This window comes from Nanorana parkeri, unplaced genomic scaffold (genome assembly GCF_000935625.1).
Source record: "Nanorana parkeri isolate BGI_ZX_2015 unplaced genomic scaffold, ASM93562v1 scaffold874, whole genome shotgun sequence".
NCBI classification, from domain to species: domain Eukaryota; kingdom Metazoa; phylum Chordata; class Amphibia; order Anura; family Dicroglossidae; genus Nanorana; species Nanorana parkeri.
Window position 1 is genome coordinate 126069 of NW_017307142.1, and position 26211 is coordinate 152279.

Here is a 26211-nt window from a genome sequence, read left to right on the forward strand (position 1 = left end):
TAAGTACAGAGTTGGAAGTCATTTGTATTGTCTGTGTCACCTGCCAAATGATTTGTTCCTCTGAATAGAGAAGAAATAACACTTTAGGTAGAACGCAATCCACCATAAAGCTTCTATTCTTACAATAGACCCTTAAAGCTGGCTGTCCGAAAAGAAACCAAAGCTAATAAATACTACTCCCCCAATGAGCGACCACGAGAGCACAATGAGGAGGTATATACATTGTATACCATTAATGTCATAATTGTTTGGATCCCATTGCTTTGCACAACTATTAACCATCAAAGCTGCAAATTGCTATGTGAAGAGATAACATTACAACATGCTTTATAACATTATGCACAAAAATATATTAAAAACTACACAGGACTCTGCTTGATCGTATGCTTATATGTATCCTCACTGAGCTCTCTTGGTCATTTTTGGGAGGAGTGTTATATATATTATCTTGCTTTATGGTGTTTCCTTGCTCCAACCTTGGAATCATTGATCACACTTTTTATTGGACTAGTCTTTCGTTGGAATGATCACTGGCCTCACTTATACACACTGTTCTGTGTCACTGGTATTGAGAGGGTTCACTGGTCAGACTCAACATTCTGTAAAGTGTACAGGAGATGGAGCAATGTTTTAGAAAACTGCACGCAAGGTTACGGCATTGATTTCTGTTTTCCCATGAAATGTTGTTTCCCTTCATCATCCACACAGCCAAGTTTTAGAGTCCTATCCAATAAGACAGAGAGCCAAGTGAAATAGCCATTGACCTATCATGATAAATCATTCATTCTTAAAGCTACACTCCAGACAAACTGCTAATTATGAAGATAAAATACAAACATGGGAGTTTGTTTACCTGTTGAATGATTAGATTTGAATGAGCCATAGAATGGATCCCCTTCCTCCTCTGCCTGCGTAGTTGGCAACATCTTAACTAGTGGATTAACACCATATTCCAGAAAGCAAAAGCTAGTGCTGGGCTTTCTTACCAGGAAGCCTAGCTTGGTTTTCAACCTGTGTATACCCTGTACATAATTGTTTATATTTCTAATAAAGGTTTATTTTAAAATGATTTAAAACATACTGTACATTTAAAAACATATAGGGAGCCCGAAGGATCCAGCCGTAGCTTCGGCTGATCCTTTGGCTCTCTTCGGCCGCCGGAGCCCTTCAGTTCAGTCGAAGGCATTTGCTTTGGCTCGACTGAGCCGAAGTGTCAGCCGAAGCAGGGCGGCCGGCCTGCAAATGACAGCTGGGTAGAGCTCCGCCCAGTTGTAATGACAGATCAGTGTCCCAAAATGACCTGGGACCGCTGAACTGTCATTAAACAATAACAAGTGGGCGGGGCCGGCCGTGACATCATTAGTGGGCGGGGCCGGCCGGCTCTGCCCAATTGTTATTCATTGACAGGGACCCACTACAAGACTCTAGCAGGTGCCGGCCAATAGGAAACAGGTAGGAGGAGCTAGCTGTCACTGCTAGCTCCGCCCATTTTTTTTTTAAAAATATATATTTATTAATTTTTTATTTAACTATTCATTTTAAAAATCTTTTTTTCAACCTTTTTTTACTTTTTTCATTGATTTGCTATTCTGCTCGGTACCACAGAGATACCGAGCAGAATAGCCGAGCAGAATGCATTCGGCTATTCACTTACTGTCGTTCGCCCCTTATGAGAATAGGGGTGAACGGCAGCGAGTGAGCTGCCGGAGCTTCGCCTCAGCCGATCCAGATGTTGGATCGGCTGAGTCGAAGTCCTTCTGCTTTTTGGCTCAGCCGAACATGCAGAGCATGTTCATCTGACCGAAGTGCACTCGCAGTCAGGCACAAACCAGAAGTGAATAGCTGAATGTTGTTCAGCTCACTTCGGCTCAGTTATTCTCTCGGCTGACTTCGGCAGCTTTGTGAATAACACCCATAATTTTCAAAACAATGTGAATCTTTAAAAAAAAAATTATATATATATATACTGTATATACTGTAGATTTTTTTCAGTGATAATTTTCAAGGACTGGGGTGGATTGCTTATTCCTCACCTTGTCTAGATAGATGAGGAGTGTTCCTTTATCTGTGGCCTCCTTGTTGATCTCATACCGGAAGATATACCTATCCACGCCATTCATTAGCTGCAAGTTAGGGTGAAGATTAATAAAACAAATAGTTAAGCTGGCAGTATACTGCTGATGTAAGTTTACTGTTTAGTTTTGGCACTTAAAGTGACATTAAACCCTCAGATTTTTTAACATGAAACAATACTTTAATGTGCGCCTTACTGTAATCCAATCAATTCTCTTTGCTGCTCTTCCTTTTAAATCTGTATCTGTTGTCATGCTGGGCAGAACTTCTGTTTGGCAGCAGACTGCCTTGTCTCTGGAATGGATACATGGTGTCTGTGTGTAGGTTTGCAACCTGAGCCAGCACTACAGGCACTCAGCTGCAAAGGGAAGTTCTCCCCCAGCATGAGAAGACATGAGGATTTAAAAGGAAGAGCAGGAAAGAGAAGGGAAACAACCATGGATTACAGTAAGGCACACATTACAGTATTAGTTTATGTTAAAAAAATCTGAGGGTTTAATGTCACTTTAAAGCCAAACTCCATTTTAGGATTTTTCTCATTAGTCCCTCAGTAGGTGTAAAAATAAAAAGCAGCTCTGATTGCAATGCTCACCTCATCTGCGGTGCTGGCTCACCTGCTTTGTGATTCAGCCTCAGTTCTCCAATAGACTGAATGACACTGAATGTTATTCAACCCACTTCCTGTTAGTGCAGGACACCATGATCCTGCCCCTTGTGGAACACACCACAGCACCCTGCACTTTTTTGCCATTTGTGTCCCATTGGGGAGAGTTCCCTTCATTTCCTGTCCAACAGCCACAACAGAAAGTAAGAGAAAAAGTGAGGAAAATCCCTGGTAGCCAGGGTCACCAAAACTAATGCCCCCATTGAAAGATTTTTCCTCTATTCCTGTTCTGACAACATCACACAATTTGGGATTTTCTTTCATTTTCAGCGATAATGGTCACCAGGACAAATAGAGAAGGTGAATCTCCATAACGGTGACACAAATTGCAATAAAAAAAACGAAAGGTTTTCTAATCCTTTTCCATGCTAAAACGAAAAAGTTTTGCCCTTAATTGCCCTTTAATTTTCCAACTTTGTTCCCCCCGTCTGTCTAGGAATTCATTTTTCATAGGAGTTCTCTGCCCACTGCACTACTAGAGGAGAGGGGTACTATGGAGCAAACATCCCCTTGACAAGACTTGGGGTGGTAGCACCATAGAGGGTTTGATATCTTTTCCCGCCCCTTCCCTATAATCTATTTATTCATATCACATTTTTCTAGCAGTGGAAGGACCTAAGTAGTTTAAAGGAGGATCTTGCGTGCTGTCAAAGCCTAATAGGTCTACAGCACCAGGACCAAAATTCTTCCTCACCTTATTAAGCCCGTCAACATCTGGTAAGAATCCTGTCAACATGGAAACATCCAGGATTGACATGGAGGCATCATAGGACTTGAGGAATCTGGATACAGTAAATTAAAGTCAGTGGTTTAATATATCAAGTTTAAACAGAATATATCTGACATTTATCCTAAAATCATATAAGTTGGTAAAAGCAGAACTCCATTCTGCTCACCCCATTGCCACATTACATTTTTAAAACTGCCAGGATACATTTTGTAAATGCAATGTCTTTATTGAGGACATGGGAAAAGTGACACCCTCATTCCCCTTGATGACAGAGTTGTTTGAGAAGAAATCACAAAATGTGGAAAATAGGCCTGCCCTCCAAAATATATTCATGAAGCTTTACCCATTTCATTCAGAGGATTCATCTTTGCGGAAGTCTCCCCTTACTGTAGATGCATTTCTTCAGAGCATGGCATGATATGTCACTCTGCCTCTGGACAACACCGTGGCCTTTTAGGCGTGGTGTATTGATGCCAACATGAAAAAGATCTATACCAGATATGTAAGCTGTGGTAAAATTCGGTTCGGATATTTTGTTATTTCGGGATTCAGATACCATTCGGAAGCTCCAGAAAGCAATATGGGTCTGGGAGCCGTATTAAAGCTGAGGCTTCCAGACCCGAATGGCAAGCAGGAGCTCTCGAATGCTATTCGGAAACTCGGACTCCATTCGGGTCTTGGAGCATCAGTTTTAGTATTATGTATATATAAGTAGTATTCTATAATACGAACAAATATTCATAGCGGCAACATTGTGACCCATATATACATACAACTAAACCTGAGGCTCCCAGACCCGAATGGCATTCGGGAGCCCCCGAATGCAAAACGAAAATTCGGATTCAGACCCATTCGGATGCATTAAACAGAAAAACACATCTGATTGGCCAGAAAAGTCACATGTCCGATTCAACTTTGTTTTTGAACGAAATTCGGATGGTATCTGAAATTCGGAAACAGAAATTCGGATTCAGACACATTCGGAAATTCGGAGGTGATCAATATTACGGAAAAGTCATATGAATTTTGATTTGAAATAAAACGAATCGCACATATCTAATCTATAGCACTGCAGACCATCTGTACACTAACATCAGTATCTAGGGCCTTGAATAAATGAACTGAAAATGTTCAAGAGGCACTGGAGTCCAAGATAGACAGAATGGCTATTATAAAACCATTGGGCTAATCGAATTTGACATCTGCCTTTGTGACAAAGGGGGTGGTCGATATGGTCAGGGCTTCATTTCCCTTTATGATACAATTGATCACAGAAGAGGGCTTTACGGCTGAAGTACTGGACAGCAGACACATCTTCAAAAATGGGCCTATGTGTTATCCTCTGTTCTGGGAATGCTCTGTTCAGAAAGACCTTAGAAAAGGAGATCTAAAGAGTAATGGGAGGCAACTCAGGACTGATATCTCAAGACAAAAAGCAACATTCCTTTCATTCAAGAGATTAGGTCAGGGAAGCAAGAGCATACAAGGAAATAGTTTCTTAGATCTCAGTGGTGGAGAACAGAGGTCTGAAAAACAGAAGCAGCCCTCTCTACCCCAGCTTCAGAACAATAGCTCTGAGGTCTTGCCCACCCAGCTTTTCCCCTCGGGCAGACTTTCCTGATTTTCAGGATCTGAGTGAACAGGATTTCGGATTGATGGGTTGTGGATATTGTGAAGAGAGGTTCTAAATCACATTTGTCAGAAAACTGACCAAAGGTGTCTTTATGGAGACAAGGTTCCACTTGTCACCAGAGAAGAGGAGGTCATAGACCTATTGCAAGCAGACCAGTGCTAGATATCAAGATGCTAAATTGTTTCATCATGGTGAAGAGGTTCTGCATTGAATCAGTTCATCATAGTGGTCAAAGGCAGATTTGATGCTTTTGGTGGTTCTCACAGATGCTTATCTCTTTATTCAAGTGGCAAGGTCACACCAGATATATCTCCAGTTTGCAGTACGTCAGTGACTACTATTTGGTCTGCTGACAGATCCACAAGCCTTTTCATATTCAAGACTCTGTTGACAGTAGTGAAAACTCTTCACATACAATATCTGTGAGTATTTCATTAGACAACATTGGGCTTCTGGGGGATTCACCATATCAGCTTGAGTCACACAAGACAATACACAGAGAGCTTTGAAGAACTTTAAATAGCTGATGAATCTAGGAAAGAGCCATTTGATACCAACAAAAAAGTTTTGAGGGTCCTCTTAGACACATCTGTGGCTCGGGAGTATATTTCCCCATCAAATTCCATGAAATTGTATCCCGGTTCAGGATATGATTGTAATCTGTAACATCTGCACCTACCACGTCTTTCTGTCTCACAATCTGCCTCATGGGACTAGATCTTGGCATATGGACCACTTTTACAACCGATACAAGCAAGCAGGGATGAGGTTTGCAATGCAATGGCTTTCTTTTGCTAGGAGCTATTCTGCTGTCTGCTGCAAGACAGGGTAATTTCAACACCTTCATCTAAATGTCTTCCGAATCTCTTCAATATGGCATTGGAACTCAAAAGCACTGCTCCCTATGACATGAAGATAGGGCAGGAAAGGAAAAATATAGTAAGTATGTACTACAATTTTCTGGTTTTTTTTTAGCACAATGCTAGCAAGAGCTCTTTGTAGACTTGCCTGGAGTGCTACTGCAAAAGAATCTAAACACTGAGTAAGGGTGAGTGCCTGAGCTTACAGAGGGTTTATGACCTGCTCCCTTCCACCACCCAACAGTGTTCATGCCTAATATTTGAATCCTCAGGGTTCTCAGGGTTGAATCCTCAGGGTTGAGCATTGCATCCTGGGAGTAGGTGGAGTGGTGACAATATCAGAGGGTCAGGGTGCTGCCTCTTTTTGTACATGTAAATTAAGTGGGCTGTCAAAACAAAAACACAACATGCCTCAATGCACACTATACACTGATCACTGTACTTAACCTCTCTGCCATGGTCCAGACTCATAAAGGAGGCCACCTGAGCTTGAGAAGGGGCAAGCAAGTTTTTGCCCTGGGACAAAAAAAGAGCTGGGGGGAACACTACAGAGGGTAAAGTAGCTGAAATATCAGTTCACAGTGGACTTGTCCTTTAACTCTACTTTCATGCTCCAGTCAACAGACACGAGCTGTTCACATAACTGAACAACAATTTCACCCTAACCGTCCCCTCCACTCCTCCCAAGACCTCCTGCTTTCCAGCTTCCTTGTCATCTCCTCCCATACTCGCCTCCAAGACTTCTCTAGAGTCTCTCCCATCCTCTGGAACTCTTTACCCCAACTTGGCGTCTATCTCCCACCTTGACTGCCTTTAGGCGATCCCTAAAGACTCATCTCTTCAGGGAAGCCTATCCCACCTCAACCTAACCACTGAACCATCACATTCTCAAACAATTCATCCCCACACAGCTACCTCCTTATGTATCACTGGCCCCTCCCTTTTAGATTGTAAGCCCTCATGGGCAGGGCCCTCCTTACCATCATGTCTTGAATTATATGGTAATTGTAATGTCTTCCTTATATTGTAAAGTGCTGTGAAAACTGTTGGCGCGATATAAATCCTGTATAATAATAATAATATTTGTCTGAGACAGAAACGAATATGTGTAACACAGTGAAATTGCATTAAGGAATTTTGACCAAATATTTATGGCTTGCAGTGGGTTAAAAATATAAGCTGATAGGGAAGCATTAGGACTGTACTAATTCACTTATTAGGAATAATACACACTGTAAGAACCCATTCATGACAGTAAGCAGTGCATTTGGCGGTGTACATTAACAGGCAGAGTGCTGATGCAGCAATCACGGAGCATCAAACTGTTTGTTTTCTTCTTTTTTTTCTTCTTGGCCCACATATCAGAGGTGGAAGACACAGAACACTTTATAAAGAGGGGAGGCCTTAGGTCTTAGTACTACTAAAAAAGTGCTTTACACTTTAAGGCTCGTAACTCAGAAATATGCCTGGCATTAGTAATGGCGTAGGGGAAAGGCAACCTTGGGAGTGAGTGGGGTCAAGAGAATCTCTCTGACTTCATCAAGGGGTGGCTTCTGCCCTTCTAAATTGAGGTCCCACAGAGTCACAGGGCGAACAACATGAGCGACCCCTTGCACAATGGCCTTCAATAGAGAATGAAAGGCAAACGGGCTTTGGAAAATAATTGTCAGCTTATTGTTGAACCAGGATGCCAAGAAGGCCACGCCCAAAATCCCCATCCACAAACAAAAGTCCTGATACAGCTCCAGGTGAAGTGTAACTCCAGCCAAAAAATTTTTTAAGGAAGGGTTAACCTCCTGTAAAGTTTGTTCTGCTGTGTGTGTCCTGTTCAGAAGAATTCACCTCACTTTCTGTCACTGTCACAACTGGATTTTGAAAATTTTGGGTTGTCGTGGATACAAGGATTGGTGATAAAGCTTCAGTGGAGACACCTTTTTTCCATGCTAACTCTTACAGGAGTGAATTTCCCTTCCTAGAGGTAGATTCCCCTCACTTCCTGTTGCCTCAAGGACAGGAAGTGAGATTAAATCTTTCTACTGAGGATGCAGGCAGCAGTAAAAACCTCACAGTGACCCGGAAGAAGATGCGGGCACCCCTTGTCTGCACGTCTAACAAGAGCCAACTTCCTGTAATGTACGTAGAGTACTACGAACCAGACCCAAAAAGGTGGGCACTCCTGGTTGAAGCATTACAATTACCCCTGCTGTACAGTAATAGCCTCCGTTTGTAAGTAGGAGTCGTATGTAAGTCAGATGTATGTAACTCGGGGACTGCCTGTAAAATACTAAGAACAGGTTGCAGAGCTCCGCAGCCATCTTTGAAAATGTCTACCAGTTGAGCAAACTGTTGAAATTACAGTTTTTCAAGTCAGCATTTCAAATGACTGTTCTGGTGGTTGCAGTGTAATCATGAAAAAAAACTTACTGTCAGGGTGGCTTGTCCTGTTCCCTTGGCCTTCACCACAAATGGTCTGTTAGTTTTTATCTAAAGAAGAAATATATGGTTGAATATTGAAAAGCATAACTTAGAACACACTACTCATTAGTGTATCCGTTTTTAGCTCTCAAAATTGGCAAGTTTGTTTTTAGTAGATTTAGAATGTTTGAGAGTCAAACAGCAATAAAGCCCACCAGTTGCTTTGCATTCTGTACAGTGACACCACCTAGTTGTTCTACCAAAGCAATCCAAGTGGAATGGTGGTAGCTCTGAAGCTATTGTGGGGTTGTGGACTTATAAGTGGGTAGACCATGTTGCATAATTTATTTTTTGTTTCTGATGTTTATCTTACTGGCCCTGACACTTTGCCTGTCTGTCGTCCCAAATAAAGCAAACGTGATCTAACAATGCCATGTCCATTCTAGGGCAAACAAAGAATACTTCTCCCAGTAGAACACCCATTCTACTGGGAGAATTCTACTGGGATTTTCTACTCCAAGATATCACTGAGATACCCTTATTAGTTGCAAATTAAAAAACAAAAACAAAGATAATCAGCACATCCTGCTGCTTGTAACATAAGGTCCCTTTGAACATTATCTTTCGTGGTATCTGCTGCTATCTGTGACCCAGGAACATCAATCAAAAGGACCTGTGCGTAAGTTATTAAACTACAATTGCTATTGTGTTACATGAAAATTGATGATTGTACCATCCCTGACAGGAGGACACAAAGACAAAAGATGTCTAGCATGGTTAAAGAGCCGATGGAAAGTCTGGATAGTGTACACTAGACCCCGATCTTCACAAGGACAGAGGGCAGCAGAGACCAGTTCTAGAAAATTACCACATGCAACAGGTCAAAGCAGTTAACTCTGGCTGGCTTCTTTGGTCATCTGTTAGCACAATCACCATTAGATATTTGGAGATCTGTACGTTTTGGCCTTTGGAAACTTAATTTTAGAACAGAAGTGGGCAAATGTTGGCAAAAATTGTTGAAACCACCATAATGAACAAACAGACATTTTTTAAAATTAGTCTAAGAATGATGGGCTGCAACATATAGTGCAATAACCATCCCCCACATTCCACGGTCACCCATATATTGTTAAGATGGACTTGGTTCCAAAAACATTTTCTTAATCACCGCATTCCTTCACAGACACTCCAAGCTCACCTGTTCAGTGCGTGTCATCAATGCATTCTGGTTATTGATGCGGAATGTTATTGGTTTATTCCTCTCAGGTAGTTCTATAGAGATGTCCATTTCCGTATTCAGTACTCACACCTTAAACAGACAATAGAGCTTGTCTAGTCACAATAGAACCCCTCCGAATGCCTGAGGCTTGATTTTGGTGTGTGTAAAAAACAGCAAATGGCTGATGTGTTTTTGGGGCTTCATTCCTGATCCCTCCTCTATCCTCACAGAAACATAACAGACAACTGCAGCAGCCTGTTGCTTCCCTAACCTCAGAGTTCAAGGAAGCAGCGCTGATCGTCCTGGAGTCAGCAGCAGTGAACTTAGACTGTAGACAAGTGTTTGGGGACAGGGGGCATGAAAAGGGGTCATTTTTTACTAGACATGTAAATGTGAATGTGAATGAATCTGAATGGTCCTTTAGCGAAAATTTGGATCCGTCCAAATTTTATTCAAAACTAAACTAAATTGAACACGTGACTGTTCTCTCACTAATCAGATGGTATGTTTTGGCTATTGGGTGTTATGTGACTTAGTTCTAAATCAGTATCCCCCTCCTTCCATCCCCCACCTGATCTCTGATGAGTACCCCTCTCTAACATCCCCCACTTTCTCTCTGATCATCTGATCAGTACCTCCGTCTACCATCTGCAACCTTCCTACTGATCAGTACCCCCCTCTACTATCTACAAACTCCTCTCTGATCAGTACCCCCCCTCTACTATCTACAACCTCCTCTCTGATCAGTAACTCCCTTTTCCCATCCTCCTAATTCCTGTTCCTCTTCCACCCCCACTTCCCTACCCCCCTCCAGGGTCACCTCCTCAGGAGATCAGATGAGCCTCTTCTCCCATTTAATGGTGGAGCTAGAAGAGGCAGATAGGAAGGCTGGGTGGCTGACAGTCTAGAAGAGCTCATTAGACCCAGGTAGGCGGAGTGCAGGGGCGGCTACTTCACCTCCACCAGCCTCTCTTCCCTATCCCAGTCTTCCTCACTGCTGCTGTCCGAGCTGCCATACTTTCGGGGAATACATTTCCAATGCACACACTGTTTATGGAGGAATGGGTTGTCCTACTCCCTGCAGCCACTCTGCACAGCACTATTCCACCCAGCGGCACTCTGTTGGACCCAGCACTGAATGGCTCTGCCACAGCGCACCTAAAAATTTAGTGCCTAGAGCAACCGCCCCATGGCCCTTCCACACTAAGCTCCTGAAAAGGATAGTATGTATACACACACACACACAGTATATATTGGGGCCATGGCTTAGAAAATATAGTTAACATTTAAGTTTCAACTCTGTATGAAATATTAGCTAAGCGTATTTAATTTTTTGTATATCCAGCCACACGGTGAATCTTTCGGCTTCTTTTTCACATGTTCTTCTTACCTCCTGCTGTAAAACATTTTTGTTTACAAAGCTCAATAGCTCAATAATGACTCCTTCTCCCCATTCCCTCTCCTTCTGTACCGATGATCGGCAGGTTGGCCTAGACATGTACTGCAATGATTCAGAGGAGTTTCGCTATGACAATTTTGAGCAACATAATTATTAGCATGCTTAGGATGATCTTTTTCCCTGAACTCACCTGTGTGGATGCCTGCACTTCCCCATGGTATCTGTGCTCTATTAGCCAGCGTGCAATAGCACCCGTTTCATAAAAATTTTTCATGCGTGAGAGGGTGAGAAGACCATAAGCTGTGGCTTCCAGTGAAAGCATCCTTGAGCCTCTCTCATGCCAATGAGTCATATCTAAAAGAGAGATTACCAACACTTTAGGTTTCTCCACTAGGGACGCACTGAAATTACATTTTTAGTCTAAAACCAAAACAAAATTTTAAAAAATTGTCAGGCCGAAACCGAAAATTACTTTTTTTCAACCTTTTAAAAAAAATGTAAATTATTTTTTGTTTTTCATTATTGTTGTTATTATTATTACTATTATCTTTACTGTCAGGGGCTCCGGGGAAATATCAGGGGTCTAAACAGACCACTGATATTTCCCTTTTAAAATAGAAAAAGACATTGAGAACACAGAGTCCAAAATTACTTTTCTGCAGCCCCTGTTACGAATGAACAGGAAGCCTCTATGCTGAGTGCTCTTGTCCATTCATAAATTGAGGAGATAATATCAATTACTATGCCCACAATCATGAATGAACAAGAAGTGATGTAAAGCACTTCATGTTCATTCCTAACTGGGGACACAGTAAGCTTACTATGTTCTCAGTTATTTACAAACACTCCATGATCAGTACGGATTGCTATGTGTTTGTTCTCCGCTCTCCATCCTGACTGCTCTGCGCCCTCCCGCCTGTCACAGGAGGCCGAGCTCTCCTCCAGCACCGCCCCGCTCAGCCTCTTGACAGCTTCTCTCCTCCCCACTGGGCACCGGCTTGTGTCCCCTCCGACATCCACTGCCTCTGCCGACACAGAGGAGGGAACACGGACCGGCACTCAGGGGGGAGGAGACAAGCCAGGAAAGCACCTTATTTTCAAGTTCATTTTCAATGGCAAATGCTAATATTATGGATATGTTGATACCTGAAGCGGCATTCATCAATATCTTGGTGTCATTTAGTTTGCCATCTAAAGCAAGTGCATAGGAGGTCACGGCAATGGAGTAAGGCTTCCGCAGATTTGGATATTGCTCTAGAAGGAAATTGCTGGCATTGCTGATGGAGGTCTGTAGCTCATAATACAGAAGGAACAATTGTCACATAGTCCGGAGTTATAATACAGCATAAACTAGAAAGGTGCCTTGTCATTGCAGTTACATGAATTACATTAATGAGGTGATACTTGTACAGAAGAGGCTACCAGTACTAAATGGACAACCTAAACATTTTATCACCAATAAGAACTTTAAAGAGGAACTGAACTGTGAAAGCCGTGCCCAAAAAAGCAAACAAAGGGTAAAGTGCTAGTCACAAGTACTGCCTGTGATCTCCCTACAGCTGATCCTTCCCCCCATTGCTGAAGAAATAGACAATAAGCTCCAGTAAAATATATGGGATGAAAAGAGAAAGGTACTTAGCAAAATGTGCATCGTTTTTGGTTTCAGCAGAGTCCAATCTGCTGCAAAGTAGGTCCAATCTGATGTATTAGGATCATTGGCTCACATTAATGACCCTTTCATAATGTCAGTGGTAAGTGATAACTGCCAATAGCAGCAGCTTTTTCTTGACCCTCTAGAGCAGGAGTGTGCAACTCCTGCCCTCGAGCTATTGAGGAACAAAATTTCCCATGAGGCATTGCAAGACTGACAGTTACAGGCATATCTCACAAAGGCATATTTGTATTTGTAGTTAAAGAGCTGCTGGAGGGCTGGAGTTGCCCTCCCCTGCTCTAGAGGGCATCACTGAGCCAACCCCCCAGCCAATCAAAACATTTAACGGGTGTGAGGTGGGAGTGCTGAAGTGATGTATTATACTTAAGTGGACATTCCCTTAATGCCAATCTTTCTAGATGATATGGTTTTGCAATCTGACAGACAACATAATAATGAACAGAATGAAACCACAATTCAATAAAGACAAAATGTAATATAAATTGGGTGCAGATATTAGGACATTTAATGTAAACAATTTGTGTGCAGTACATTATAGCAAAGACATGTTTGGTATCCAGCTGATTGTTATTCTCTTATTCATTAGTGTAGCCCTGTTTTATAACGATATCTCGATTAAACTACCAGATAAGAAATACGAATAGATTTGAACACTGAATATGTATTAAAGTGCAGTTTCAAGTCAAGTAAAAGCCAAACTTACCAATGTGTATTGCTGCTACACTATTTTATGACCATCAGCTATTGGCTCTGGCTTAGAGGACTTACTGGGGTTTAATGCCACTGAGCCTGTGTCCTGTCAAAGATACTGTATTTGGAATGTTTTAATCGAATTCATGGTGACTTGCTTTGTCTTGTTTCAGTCTTGTCTGTGGTCTCCTAAAGTGGTCACCTCCAACTCACAGACTGTAGATTTAACTCTAATCCTATTGTTACTGACTTGTGAAATTAGGAGAATGGGGGTGGCACTGCATTCAGCACTACTACCCTATTCTCCATACTCATATTGGACCTTATTATTGTTACAGTGCCTATACAAGTCATGGCCAAATATGGCTGCCCCAAATGTTCAAAAGTGTTTAAACTACACATAAAAACAAGATTTTTAATGCAAATCAATATGACAAATGTATCTTGCAGTTTAAGTAACCCTAACTAAAGCACCCCTCCCCTCCCGATTTGGCAGACCTAACACAAATATCATCTTTTTCTCTTGATTCATTAACTCACCTTGACTTTTGGTTGGCAAATGCTCTGACTCTCCAACAAAGCAATGAGGACAAAGGCGGTAAGTACAGCATCTGGCTCAGATGAGGTCCTGAGACCACCCTGTGTGCCACATAAATGAAGCAATTACATGGCTGCTCTTTGCTCACTGTTGCGTGAATTGTATAGTATTAGCATATGAAATGTTAGTAAAGTTAGTAAGTTCTAAAATTTTATATGTGTATCAGCACATAGAATGTTTCTTATTCTTACTTTTGACGGAACTCACATAGAATGCTCCTTGAATTTCTTCCAAGACCATTGTAATGGCAGAAAGAGGGTTCTAGAGATCCTTCCTATGAACTAGTTACTTTTTCCTGCACAGACCTAACCATAGGCTCTCTTTAAACCACATTTATTTATTTCATGTATTTATACAGCACCTGCAACTTACACAGCATATTCACAGGAGTTCCTGTCCTCAAAGCTTACAATCTAAGGTCCCTATCTCCTATGCATACATATAAGGGCTAATTAACGTTGCATCATGTCTTTGGAGTGTGGGAGGAAACCCACGCAAGCACAGAAGAGAAGATGAAGACCTGGGCAGGATTCAAACCACAAACCCCCACTGCTGCAAGGCAAAAATGCTAACCACTATGCCACTCCACCTACATTGGCCTGAACTGGTCACTTTTAGCATGGTGGCCCATGTGTTGTTTTTTTTAATACATACTGATATATCTGGGTAATAGACCCAATGGGTCTCATCGAATTTCCCAGGTTTCGTCTGGTCTTCTTTACTAATCAGCCATGCCACTAAATTACACAGTGTATCCTTGTCAATATTTAGTAAGGGATAAGCCATTGCAAACAACTTTACAACATAGGCCGTCAACCTGAGAGAGAAAAAATACATTATTCAATAAACCAGAAACTAAATAAAACTCATGAATATTGTAAGTGGAGTTCAGTGCTTCCATAAAGATGAACTCCGAGATTAGCAAATTGTGTCCAAGCACAAGAGGAATGTATAATATAGAATCTTTGCATGTTGTGTGTATTTCTTCCAGATCTGTGCAGCAATTCAGTGTGTAACTTTGCCTCTGTGCAGGAGCTCCCTGTAATAAAGACCAGTCACTGCTGCTGTCTCCCTTTGTGCATGGTGACTGGCCTTGTCTCTTCCCCCCTGCAGTTTTCTGAGGGCAGCCTGTAGCGGATGGGGGCTGTTGGGTAAAAACTGAGTTTGCACAGGCATTTAGTGCACATAAAGGGGATTTCTTTACTTTGTGGCTATTAAGGAATATATTTCAACATGTCGGCCTTAAAGTGTATGTAAAGGCAAAAATATTTTTGTTTATTTAGAAGGCTTAGCTCCTGTCAAGTTTTTATTGCTCTCTGTGCCCCCACGGAGATCTTCACCTCTCCATTTGTCCTGGTGACCTAATAAAATTGAGGGCGTCATCACCAGCATAAGACGGTAAGTCTTCCAATGGGGACAGGCACAGATGGCAAAATTCACCCGACGGGCAGGGCCGGTGCTAGACTATTTTGCACCCTAGGCAAGACCAGCTACTTGCACCCCCCAGCGCCCCTCCATCGCCCCAGCCCCCAATGCCCCCCGCCCCCCATGCGTGCGACCCCATTCTCCTGTGGGCTGGCTTCCACAGGCGATAGATGGATGTAAGCAGCCAGGACAATAGCCAGACTGCTATTGGCTATTTTCAATTTAAATAGCCAATATAGCCAATAGCAGACTGGCTATTGAAACACCAGCAACTAAGCAGAGGAGCGGACCTGAGAGAGAAAGCTGTTTCTTAGCATCGCTCCTCTGCTCAGTGGGTGGGTGCAATAGCTAGCCTGCTATTGTCTTTTGCAATTTAAAAAAGAGGGGGTGGCACCGTGGGATGGGAGTGGTCGAGGCTGCGCCCTAGGCAGCAATGCAACCTAGGCGGCTGCCTAGTTTGCCAAGTGGCAGCACCAGCGCTGCCCATGGGGTTGTTAGCACTACCCTAAGCTATGCAAAACTAAAATAGAAAAAACACTGACCACCACTTAGCAGATCTACAAGTTGTCTAAAATGTATTTGTATGCTGTGGCATTACCAATACCCTTCACTCGAAACACCTCAACTCAATGATTTGGAGGGGCATTCACACAGCTTTGGCCATATGGTGTATTTGATTAGATATTGGAGGGCTCTTTCTTAAAGAACATTCTCTATGGAACTCCAGTGATGAGATCCTTGGCTTAGAAATACAAGGTCTTTACTTCTTTTGCCATTAAAGTCTCTAACAATCACTGCAAGAACTCTGTTGGTGAAAGATAGACAGCTATCGCCCTAAGAATCATGGGGGGAGGGGATATCTGCTTGCCCTTGCAGGAATGCTGTGAGGATTAGTACCCACCACAATACCGCCTAAATCAAACCCTGGCTTTTTATGCCTCAGATGTTTCAAAACGGATCTCTTTTCCATATTTCCTAGCTCTGCCCAGCCTACCTTTTGTGTGCTCCGCATCTTCCTATAACATTCTCCATTATATAAAATCAGTAAAAATCCAGAGTAGAATGGGAATCCCTTATAATGGGCACATTCCCTTTTCCACTTCCTTCAAATTATGATATAGAGGCATGTAGTACCGGGAGAGCTCCACTGCCGACAACTACAGTTACATTTTATTAGGGATGATCATATCAGGAGTATTGCTGATTCATCACTTTTGATTCCCCTGAACATTTTTACATTTTACTCTTTTGTGAAAAATGACTCATTTTAGAAATCCAGGTAACTGTAGTTCATGAATAGTACAATTTTCTTCAAACTGGACACATATGCATGAATATATGTTGAGAAAAATAAATATGTTCATCTGTTTTTCAAACTGATTCACTCACTAAGTTTCTATAACATAGTTACATAGTATTTGAGGTTGAATAAAGACACAGGTCCATTAAGTTCAACCTATTGCGTGTATGTATGTGATTCTGCATGTGTATGTGTGTGTACGAGTCCCTGTGTGTTCTTGTTTCTATATATGTTACGGTTTCTGAGGGAGTTGTCCAAATGCTTTTTGAATGATTCAACACTCTCAGCTGATACCACTGCTTGTGGCAGCGAGTTCCAGACCCTAACCGCTCTAACTGAGAAGAAGCCCCTACACCCCTTGTGGTTAAATTTTTTTCTCCACCAGTTTTAGGTGGTGGCCTCTAGTCCTTGTTATGGAGTTTATAGTAAAAAGTTTATTGCTGATGTTGCTATCACCATTGAACATCTTATCTTATACATCAAAATCATGTCCCCCCTTAATCGCCTCACTTTTAGCGTAAACATGTTTAGATTTAGTAGACTTGTCTCATAGCTCTGGTCCTCCATCCCCTCAATTTGTTTTGTTGCCCTTCCCTGGACTCTCTCCAGCTCAAGGACATCCTTTCTGTGGACTGGTGACCAAAACTGGACCGGATACTCCAGATGAGGCCAAACTTGTGATCTATAAAGTGGCAAAATTATAGACTTGTCCCTACAGTACATTCCTTTTTTAATACAAGACAGTACTCAGCTCGCTTTGTTTACCGCAGCCTGGCATTGCAAGCTATTACTCAATCTGTGGTCTACAATGACCCCCAGATCTTTTTTTCATTTCTGACTTCTCTAGTGGAGTTCCCATTAATGTGTATTCCGCTTGCCTATTTTTAACCCCAAAGTGGTACTGGTCTCTGATCCACTTTACATTTATCAACATCAGGATAACTAATTTAGTTTGCATTTTTTTGTTCTTTTAGTTGATTCCCTAGAAATGTTTCTTACCATGTACTGGATGGAAGAAATACACTCATCGAGTAGGAGTGGTCTTCTTTTCTATATGTGAGTTGTTGATTGTAACCTGTGAATGGAAAAAAATGTTTATGATATGGCCTTTGACCGTGCCATCCAATGATACAAGAATTAAAGTGACACTAAACTCAGGAGTTAAACCTTAAACATATATTCAAGTACCTTAAAGTGGCAGTAAGGACAAAAGTGCCCCCCCCCCTCCCCCCCTCCACACGGCCTCCTGACGAAGTCACGCAAAGACGTAACGTACGTAGGGCTGAGCATTTGACGTCACTCTTCTCAGCTGAGCCGGACGGACACGAGTCCCATTGCACCCATAGATTTGTACTGTGGTGTCCATTGGATGTTTGTTTTATGCCTTTTATCACCTGTGACATTGTGAGTACCTGCTTTTATTTAATAAATTGCATTTTTCTGGATGATACTCACTATGTCCTCTTTATATTTTGTCTCCCTTTGAAATGATGATGTTATTTGCGAGCTGAGGAGGTTATCTGGTCTTCATTTATACGGGCTTCCCTCCCCTATTAAGAAGGGAAACGCGCTTTGAGACCTAGTTCTGTGTGTCTATCTCCCCAGGTAAGCACTGTTCCAATTTTTGCATTCACCGGGTGGAGGTGAAGGTCTGTCAGGATTCTGTGGCAACTGTTTACTTGGAAGTTTGAATCTATCCAGTGGTGGATTATCCCCTGCATTTATTTGCACAATTTTAATTGTTGCACATTGGACTTTGTTTTTATCATTCTGTTAAAAAAAATGTATGTTTTGATATGCTCTTCTGTATATATTTTTAAAGCATATACTCATATATCTTATCGTTATATCACATATTTCACTGAATTGTATATATTTATTTAGCTCGGCACATGATTGTCATATATGTTTTCGATATGTTTTATTCATCTTGAGTGCCTAGTAGCTCTCATTTGCATTTATTTACTGGTGCTGATCACTTATTGTTTTTATAATGTAAGAACTGACCTTAAATGATGCCTCTTAATCCGATCATCTTCTTCTTTCCTGTAGTTTACAGGAGTCCCTCCAGCGCTGGTACTGGTCTCTGATCCAGCGCTGACTCCTCTGTCCTCCTCTTCTCTCATGTCCCACTGAGTCTGTGCGGGTGCACGCTGCTCCATAGACTTACCTTGTGTCTCTCCTCGTCTCCCGGCCGAACATCTGAACTGCGCATGCGCCTGTCCCAAGATCCTTTGCGGCCACCCGAGAAATGTTCGGGTGTTCGGATGGGAGCGTGCTGCAGAGACACAGGTAAGTATTAACCCTTTGAAAAAGCTTTTTTTTTTCTTTATTGTTTTGCATATATCTACTGCTTGCTAGCAGTAGATGTATGCAAAAACCAGTGAGGGTTTAGAAACCCTTTAACTATTAGCAAAAATGTATCTTATTTGTGTATCACTCGGCTGTAGAGCCTCAAATAATCTCTGAATTGGTGCTGACACTGTCCTTCCTTCTGGAGGGGGGATACTTTGTTCCCCATGGTCCCTGTGTGTGTTGTAAAGTAGCCACCACTCTAAGCTGACTCCTGTAATAGACTACAATTTTAATACAAATTAGTTGACTAAACGTGAGATTGTAGTCCATCACAGGAGTGAGTTTGGAGCGCTCACTACTTTATAACACACACAGGGACCATGGGGAACAAAAGTAGCCACCCTCCAGAGGAAAGGGCAGTGCCAATCTGCTGAAGAGAGCCCTTCAATTGCAAAGGCAAAGGCAGTGGAAAACAGGTAATGGCACCCAGTGACCAATAAAAATGAGGGAACTCTTGATTCCTTTGCCTAAATGGCCTACTCACTAAGTGTGTTTTCAGAGACAGGGCAATCACAGAGGCACTGTCAGTGGCTTTGGACCTGGAAAGCACTCTGCAACTAACCATTTAGTGCCACTTTTATATATAAAAAATAGGCAGATACCTTTTTTAGGTTGTTTTTTTTCTGCGATCACGTGATCACTCATCACTGTCCTCTACCACAGTGTGAAGGTATGCAGTGGAGCATGCAGAAGATGCTTTGGGGCTTTCATTGAAATCATTCAAGGAACTCCATAGAAAGCCTATCCTACTGGGCAGAACACGTGGCTTCTGACACTGTCAATCAAACGGTGGAGGACTGAACAGGGGTTTGGCAGCTCAATCTGACCACAGCATGGGCAACATGTCCTGTAGCTCCAAAGTCAGGAGAACTGACATTCATTTAGCAAGAACTGAGTCTGGAAAGCACCCACATGGAGCCCAGTACCCACAGGTCACTTCCAGGCTGACCCTGCAATTTTCCAGTCCAGTGTGCCAGGCTGAGGACAACCACACCAGGGTGTCGCGAGTCAGTGGATAAAACCACCAGCCGCAAACATTGAAGATGAATCTTGATTGAAGATTAAAAAAAATGGCTAGATAAATGTAAAGTTTAGTTTTAATATTTTCTGAGTCCCTTAATGGACAAGAAAGAACAGATTGTATAGTCCTCCTCTTTCTTCCCTCTGTTTTTCTCACCTCTGTTGATAAAGTGTAAAGCTTGAGCTCTGCGATCCAATCCTATCCTCTCCCACTGATTGGTGGCGTCCAGATAATGTGTTGCAATCACTCCGGGAGACATGTTCATCATATTTTGTTCTCCACTGCCAGCTGGCATTATGATGAAATGGTTTGGATTGGCTCCATTAATTGCATCTTCCACCATTTGACTGATCAGGTTCCCTGTTTGAAGAAATATTATAGCAGATGTTAGACCATTCTACACATACAGGGAAAATTCCAATGTTTGGTATATCCTGGAGAATTAAACATGCTGACATTCTTTTCTATCTCTTAAGGACTATATTGGTGGGAACTGCATACCTGATGTGCCCATTTTGAGAGAAAATGTAACAGGAGGAGCAGAAGCACACAAAACTATCAGGTACTGTCAAGAACAATAGCAAGAAAATATCCAAGACATATAAGAAGTCAGGGGCTGAAGTTCATTGTTTTTTTTTTACATATAAACGTTTAATACAGTGTGCTTCCATTACATTTATGTTGTAGAGCAGAGGTTGCTAAACTTTTTAAAAAGGGGCCAATTAACTGTCCGTCACTCTCTTTGGGACCTGGACTGTGGTTAGTCAAAATAAAAAAATGCCCTGGCAAAAGAGGTTAGTGGGAGTAAAAATTTCCCTATGTTGGTGGTCATTGTGAGTTCAAAATGTCCCAGCACCAGTATTTAGAGCAAATAAAAAAATGACCTTAGATCAGTGGTCAGTGGGAGAGAAAAATCTTCCTGCATGAGTGGTCAATTGGAGTAAGATGACTCTGCTTTAGCAAAAGCAAAAAATATTATCTTCCTCTGTAAAAGTAAAAAAATGCCACTGTGTCAGTGGCAGTAAGAAATGCCCCTGTGTCAATGGGGGGAATGGTGCTCCCGTATAATTGGGGGAATTGTTGTCCCGGTGTCAGTTATAGGAATTGTGCCCCTATGTCATTGAAAAGAATAGTGTCCCTGTTTCAGTAAGAGCAATGGTGTATTTGTGTCCATGGAAGGAATGGTGCTTCTATGCCAGTGGGAAGAATGTTGTCCCAGTGTCAGTGGGAAATGCCCCACCCTGCATTGGTGTTCAGTGAGACTTAACTTGCAGGCTCCATGTCCTGTACTGCTCCCCTTGATTACATCATTGCCAGGACAATAAAGGCTTCCTCTGGAAGGAGACATCTTTGCCCAGTGGTGCCTTTTTCTTTGCCTGGTACTAACAGGCTCATCATTTCAGCAACCACTGCTACTCTGCATGCATTAGCAAGGGGGATGTCCCTCCTCTGAGTCATGAGTTCACCAAATCAGCACCATGCACATGCTGTGTCTGTAAATAATTAGTTATTCTGGGGATTGGCTAAAGGCATCAGCCATAAACCATCTAGTTATAAAATAGCTTTACATGATTATAAAAGCCATATAGCAAGAAATTGCAGAATCTTTGCCATGCCATTATGGCGCCACAACTATAGCCAAGACTGGGATGGGAATGTATTATCTGATATATAAAGAAGACTGACTAATTCTTCTTCACCTTGAATGGTGATAATTGTGTCATCATCCATCCTGGGAACGATGTTGGTTTCATTCAGAAATGGAATGTTTTCAATCTGTAACCCATCTGTAAAATTAAAATAAGAGCCATTTGCAAAATACCGAAAATAAAGATCAAATATTGTCATTACGCTGAAGGGAATGTGGACTAGTTTCAACAGAGCAGGGAAGCAGCACACTCACAGCTCCCTTGCTTTGGGGATACCAGTTTGCATGTCTGATGTGCTGAGCTGATTTGTTCCGGGAGGGGGTGACACACGGTTAAATATTTTTTTTTACATTTTTTAAAAATACAGTCCATTCTCCTAGTGCTGAAACTGTGTATATATGTTTTAGCACCATGGAAAGCGAATTCCAAGTCACAGATTGAAGGACTTTCTAGTTATTTAGACAGATAGATACAAACATTCACCCAAAGATTTGACCACAAATAGGAGAATAATTTCTACTGTACTTTAAACACTTGAATGGTGGCAGAAAATGATAGGCAAGTACTGTTGAATCTTCGGGGAAAACTTTAAGGCCATCTTCAGTAGGAAAATTGCCCAGTGAACCTTTGATAAATACTCCAATACTCTTATATTTGGCAAGTGCTAAAGTGATAGGGTGGAGTGGAATATGTCACAAGCACTCCATCATTCTTCATTAAAAACAGAAGTCAGCTAGGTTGTACAGGTGTTGGCAAGTAATGAGCTGAATGTGCCTGGGTTTTATTTGCGGGACGTTTGCCGAACTAATAAAAAATGTGGAAATTGTGCATGTTAATCCAAAGCCTATTCAAATTTGTGAAAGAAGGGGGGGTCCTTAAATCAAGTTTGGCCATTTTCAAGGATAATAGTCAAGGAATTGTCAAACAAATGGCATGGGAGTGGTCCACTGCCGAGGACTAATGAAAAAAAAAATACCATTACATCGGGTTCTCCTACACCTGTAGGTTGTCTCTTATTCCCCATGGCTAGATTTGGATGGTCCATGATTCTCCCCTCTTGGGAAGTCTCCTGAAGTTGATGGAAGATGAAATGTTTCACCTTGAGGAAGAAACTGCAACTATCTCGCACAAGAAAGATGGGTGACTGGCTGAGTGAGGAGTTTTGTCAGGGTCGCTTCCCCTTATAACCGCTGCGGAGACACACACTCGGCGTTCTGTCAATGTGGAACGTCGAGCGTTGTCTCCGCACATTCCACTGAACCCTGCTGGCCTCTGCTATCTCGCACAGCCGTGGAAGTCCTGAGGGACACCTCTCCTCCTCACCAGCACACCACTCAGCCCTGCAGGACGGAACAGTCTCCTCACCACTAGCACCCCAACCGCAAGTACAAGGGCACTCTCTCTGCCTAAGAACTGCCCAGCTATAAGTGATTGCTAAAGTTATATGGAGTACTGCTGTGCAGTACATATATGCTGAGTCTGCTTACTAAGGATTGTTCAATTGCTGTGGTTGAAAACTGCTGCTTAATTCATACATGCTGAATCTGCTTACTAGGATTGATCAATTCATTGAGGATTAATACTAGCCTATTTCATACTGCTGGGATACTAGAACTGTTTGTACTGTCAAACTACAGTGATTGCTAAACTGATGTGGAGAACTACTGTGCAAAACATAGATGCCTGAGTATGCTTACTATGATTACTAAGAGATCTTGAGGAACCGTGTCCCCACTGTTTCCAACAGCTAACTGCTGAGGCAATAGAGCTACTGAGTGTTCACCGCTGTTGCTAAGACATAATTGCGGCTGTGTACCCAGTAGTTACTATACCTTGTTGATACCAGTAGGAAACCACATTCCTATCACGTCCCGCATATTGTTAGGCAAACTGATAGAGTGGCTGACGGACCACATAGTGGAACCCTGGTTCTAAGCCTTGCTTCTATTGGGCTGGGATACATGATGTGGAACGGTTCCCCATCGCACTTGGTGTATTAGAGAACCGTCTATCTGATCCAATCCCTTAGCCCTAATCCATAACAGTTCCGCAGCTGTGATCCTAACCGGTACCACTTGCTAGATCGTGACAAGTTTACAGAAGAACCTTCTCAGCTCACCTGCCTTAGAAAACCAAGATATACCTAGAACCTTGATCTTTCAGGAGCTAAAGTACTCTGTGTGTATTCCAGACAACCAGACTTGTTTTTTCCATACAGCACAGCCAGATAGGTGACACACAGAGTTCCTGATTATTCAATTCATCTTCCTAGTTCAATAGTTTAGCTTTCCGTGTCAACTCTCTGCCTCCAGCCTCCTCACTGTACAATGCATCATTATCATTGCCTCTGCCTTATAAACAGGGGCTGACCTGGGGGCAGAAATGCTAAAGCAGAAAGTAGTAGAGTGGTGTTACTGATGTTTAGATGTGTCATAGGAATAGCTGGCCAAAATGACATATACTTTGGCTTGTAAAATGGTAAATATATTCCTAATCAACCTTGTATTTAGCATCGTGCATGGAGTTGCTCTTTAGCCTAGGAATCATTTGTAAATTATAGAAACAATGTAGCTGATGAGGCAAAAAACAGGGTATCTATGGTGGTGTGTAGGCTTATCTATGCCTGAAGATGTTCAACATATGAGTATACAGACCTTTTCCTTTTCTTTCTGGTTCAAGAGTCACAGACATCAGGGCTTGGGTAAGACGCATTCCTTCTGGCTGAAAAAGGTGTACAGAAATACATTTTTTTCTTGATAGTAGGTTAAAGAGACTGTAGTGGGTCAAGACCATAAAGATACATGGGTAGGGGGTGGGCCAGCAAGAGAGGTCCTGCATGAATGGACAAAGTGACAGAGTGTCTCTAGTCCACCGTGACGAATGTATAATTACCTTTCCCACACTCCCAACCACTCTGCTGCTTTGTCAGAAGAATTGCAAATATCTGGTATGGAGGCGCATGTAATTACCTCTCAGGTAATTACAAGCTTGGGCAGCTAGTCACTAGGCCTGGACACTGCAACTTAAGGAAGAAGACAATGTCTTTAAGCCTGTGTAAGTTCTGACACCACCTGGCATATTTCCTATGACCCTCAGCTCCGATGGAGGAACAGAGTGGAGAAAGTAAGTATCAGTAGGTATCAGTGGGTGGTAGGACAGTCTCTTTCAAGCACTCTGTAAAAAATAAAGGACATACAAATATAGTTCTGACCAATGTATTATTAAAAAGGAAAAAGATACGGACAAAGCCATTATACACTCCCTTTAGGTGTACACACATAACTAGACCGTAAAACACCATAGAAAAATACAATACTTACCACGACCTTCAACTTCTTCTTGATGAAAACTTGAAGCTCCCCAGTGGCCTTCACTTCTATGTCATGAAGACCAACAGAGAGTGGCACAATGATAAATGGAACAGCCACAGAAGAGGAAGGGGAAATGTGCAATTCCTGTTGAAACTTTTTCTTTTGGGTTGACAGACTGCACAACTCAGGACTGTAGAAGAGTTCCACTTTGACCTGCAATAAAGTAACATAAACTGGTATAATAACCTGAAAATAGATAATATCAATAGACTATACACAGTATGATTTCCTAATATGTCTCATCAAAAATATCTTTGAATACAGGGGGCAAAAGGTTTAAAATTAGCAAGTAGCTCAGAGATTCTTTTTTTTTTGTATTTAGAACAAAAACACTTTTCAGAACAAAAACATAGAACATAGAACCATAGTTGAGATATAAATAACCAAATTTATTTTTTAACCTTTTCTGGAGAGTTTCTGTGCAGCTTTATGACAAGCAAGATTTAAAAGAGAACTATGGAGTAAGTGTTTTTCCCCATAGTTCTCTTAAGGATCATGGGAGGACATGAACTAGCGTCCTCCCGTCACCCAAACCTCAGTATATTGCAAACTACAGCTCGCGGTATACTGAGACCGCCGCAGCCGGGACGGATCCCTACAATGCTGTCGAGATCCACCCAGCTGCGTGAATGACAGCTGGCTCTACCTATCTAGAGGCATCGCCAGCTGTACCCGCCCCCTCCCCTGTCCGTTCCTCCAGTCAGTGCTGGAGGATCGGAGCGAGGAGGTGGGAATCGCGGTGGGGAGCGGTGACTGACAGTCACGGCTCTCTGCAGGGAGATAATCGAGAAGTGAGTGAGCGACGGTATGTGTTTGCTGATGTTCCGATCTATTGAGCTGACGTGTGACAGTTTCATTGTCACACCTTGGCTCGAACTATGAGCATGAGTGATTTTCACTCACCTCATAGTTCTCCTTTATGCATTACACGAAATGCGTGTCCAGCCATACCCAAGTGTAAACTCCATTCAGGTCCCTGCACAGCAGCGCATTGTACTGCGTTACGGTGACCTGCTGTGGGGTCTAATGTGCTGCAAAAAAAATGCATGTCACACCCGTGTTGTGGTGGAAACGGGGCACATAGAAAATAATTGTTTTCTAAGTGCCGTAATAGTGACTGGCTCTGTTCAGTTGCCG

The 26211-nt window shown here is 42.3% G+C and overlaps 1 protein-coding gene across 1 annotated transcript in view; it reads right to left on the reverse strand.

Moving 5' to 3' along the window:
* The window catches only part of LOC108794609 (complement C3-like), a 66969-nt gene that overhangs the window by 6734 nt on the left and 34024 nt on the right, over nt 1–26211 (reverse strand). The window contains exons 19-33 of the mRNA XM_018565689.1: nt 25024–25227; nt 24358–24424; nt 21755–21841; nt 20211–20414; nt 17678–17753; nt 14608–14770; nt 13896–13994; nt 12140–12281; nt 11184–11347; nt 10985–11095; nt 8385–8444; nt 7460–7582; nt 6403–6476; nt 3432–3519; nt 2034–2123 (exon numbers count right to left, since the gene is read on the reverse strand). Of these exons, the coding sequence (XP_018421191.1) occupies nt 2034–2123; nt 3432–3519; nt 6403–6476; nt 7460–7582; nt 8385–8444; nt 10985–11095; nt 11184–11347; nt 12140–12281; nt 13896–13994; nt 14608–14770; nt 17678–17753; nt 20211–20414; nt 21755–21841; nt 24358–24424; nt 25024–25227 (1752 nt within the window). The remainder of the gene's footprint in view (nt 1–2033; nt 2124–3431; nt 3520–6402; nt 6477–7459; nt 7583–8384; nt 8445–10984; nt 11096–11183; nt 11348–12139; nt 12282–13895; nt 13995–14607; nt 14771–17677; nt 17754–20210; nt 20415–21754; nt 21842–24357; nt 24425–25023; nt 25228–26211) is intronic.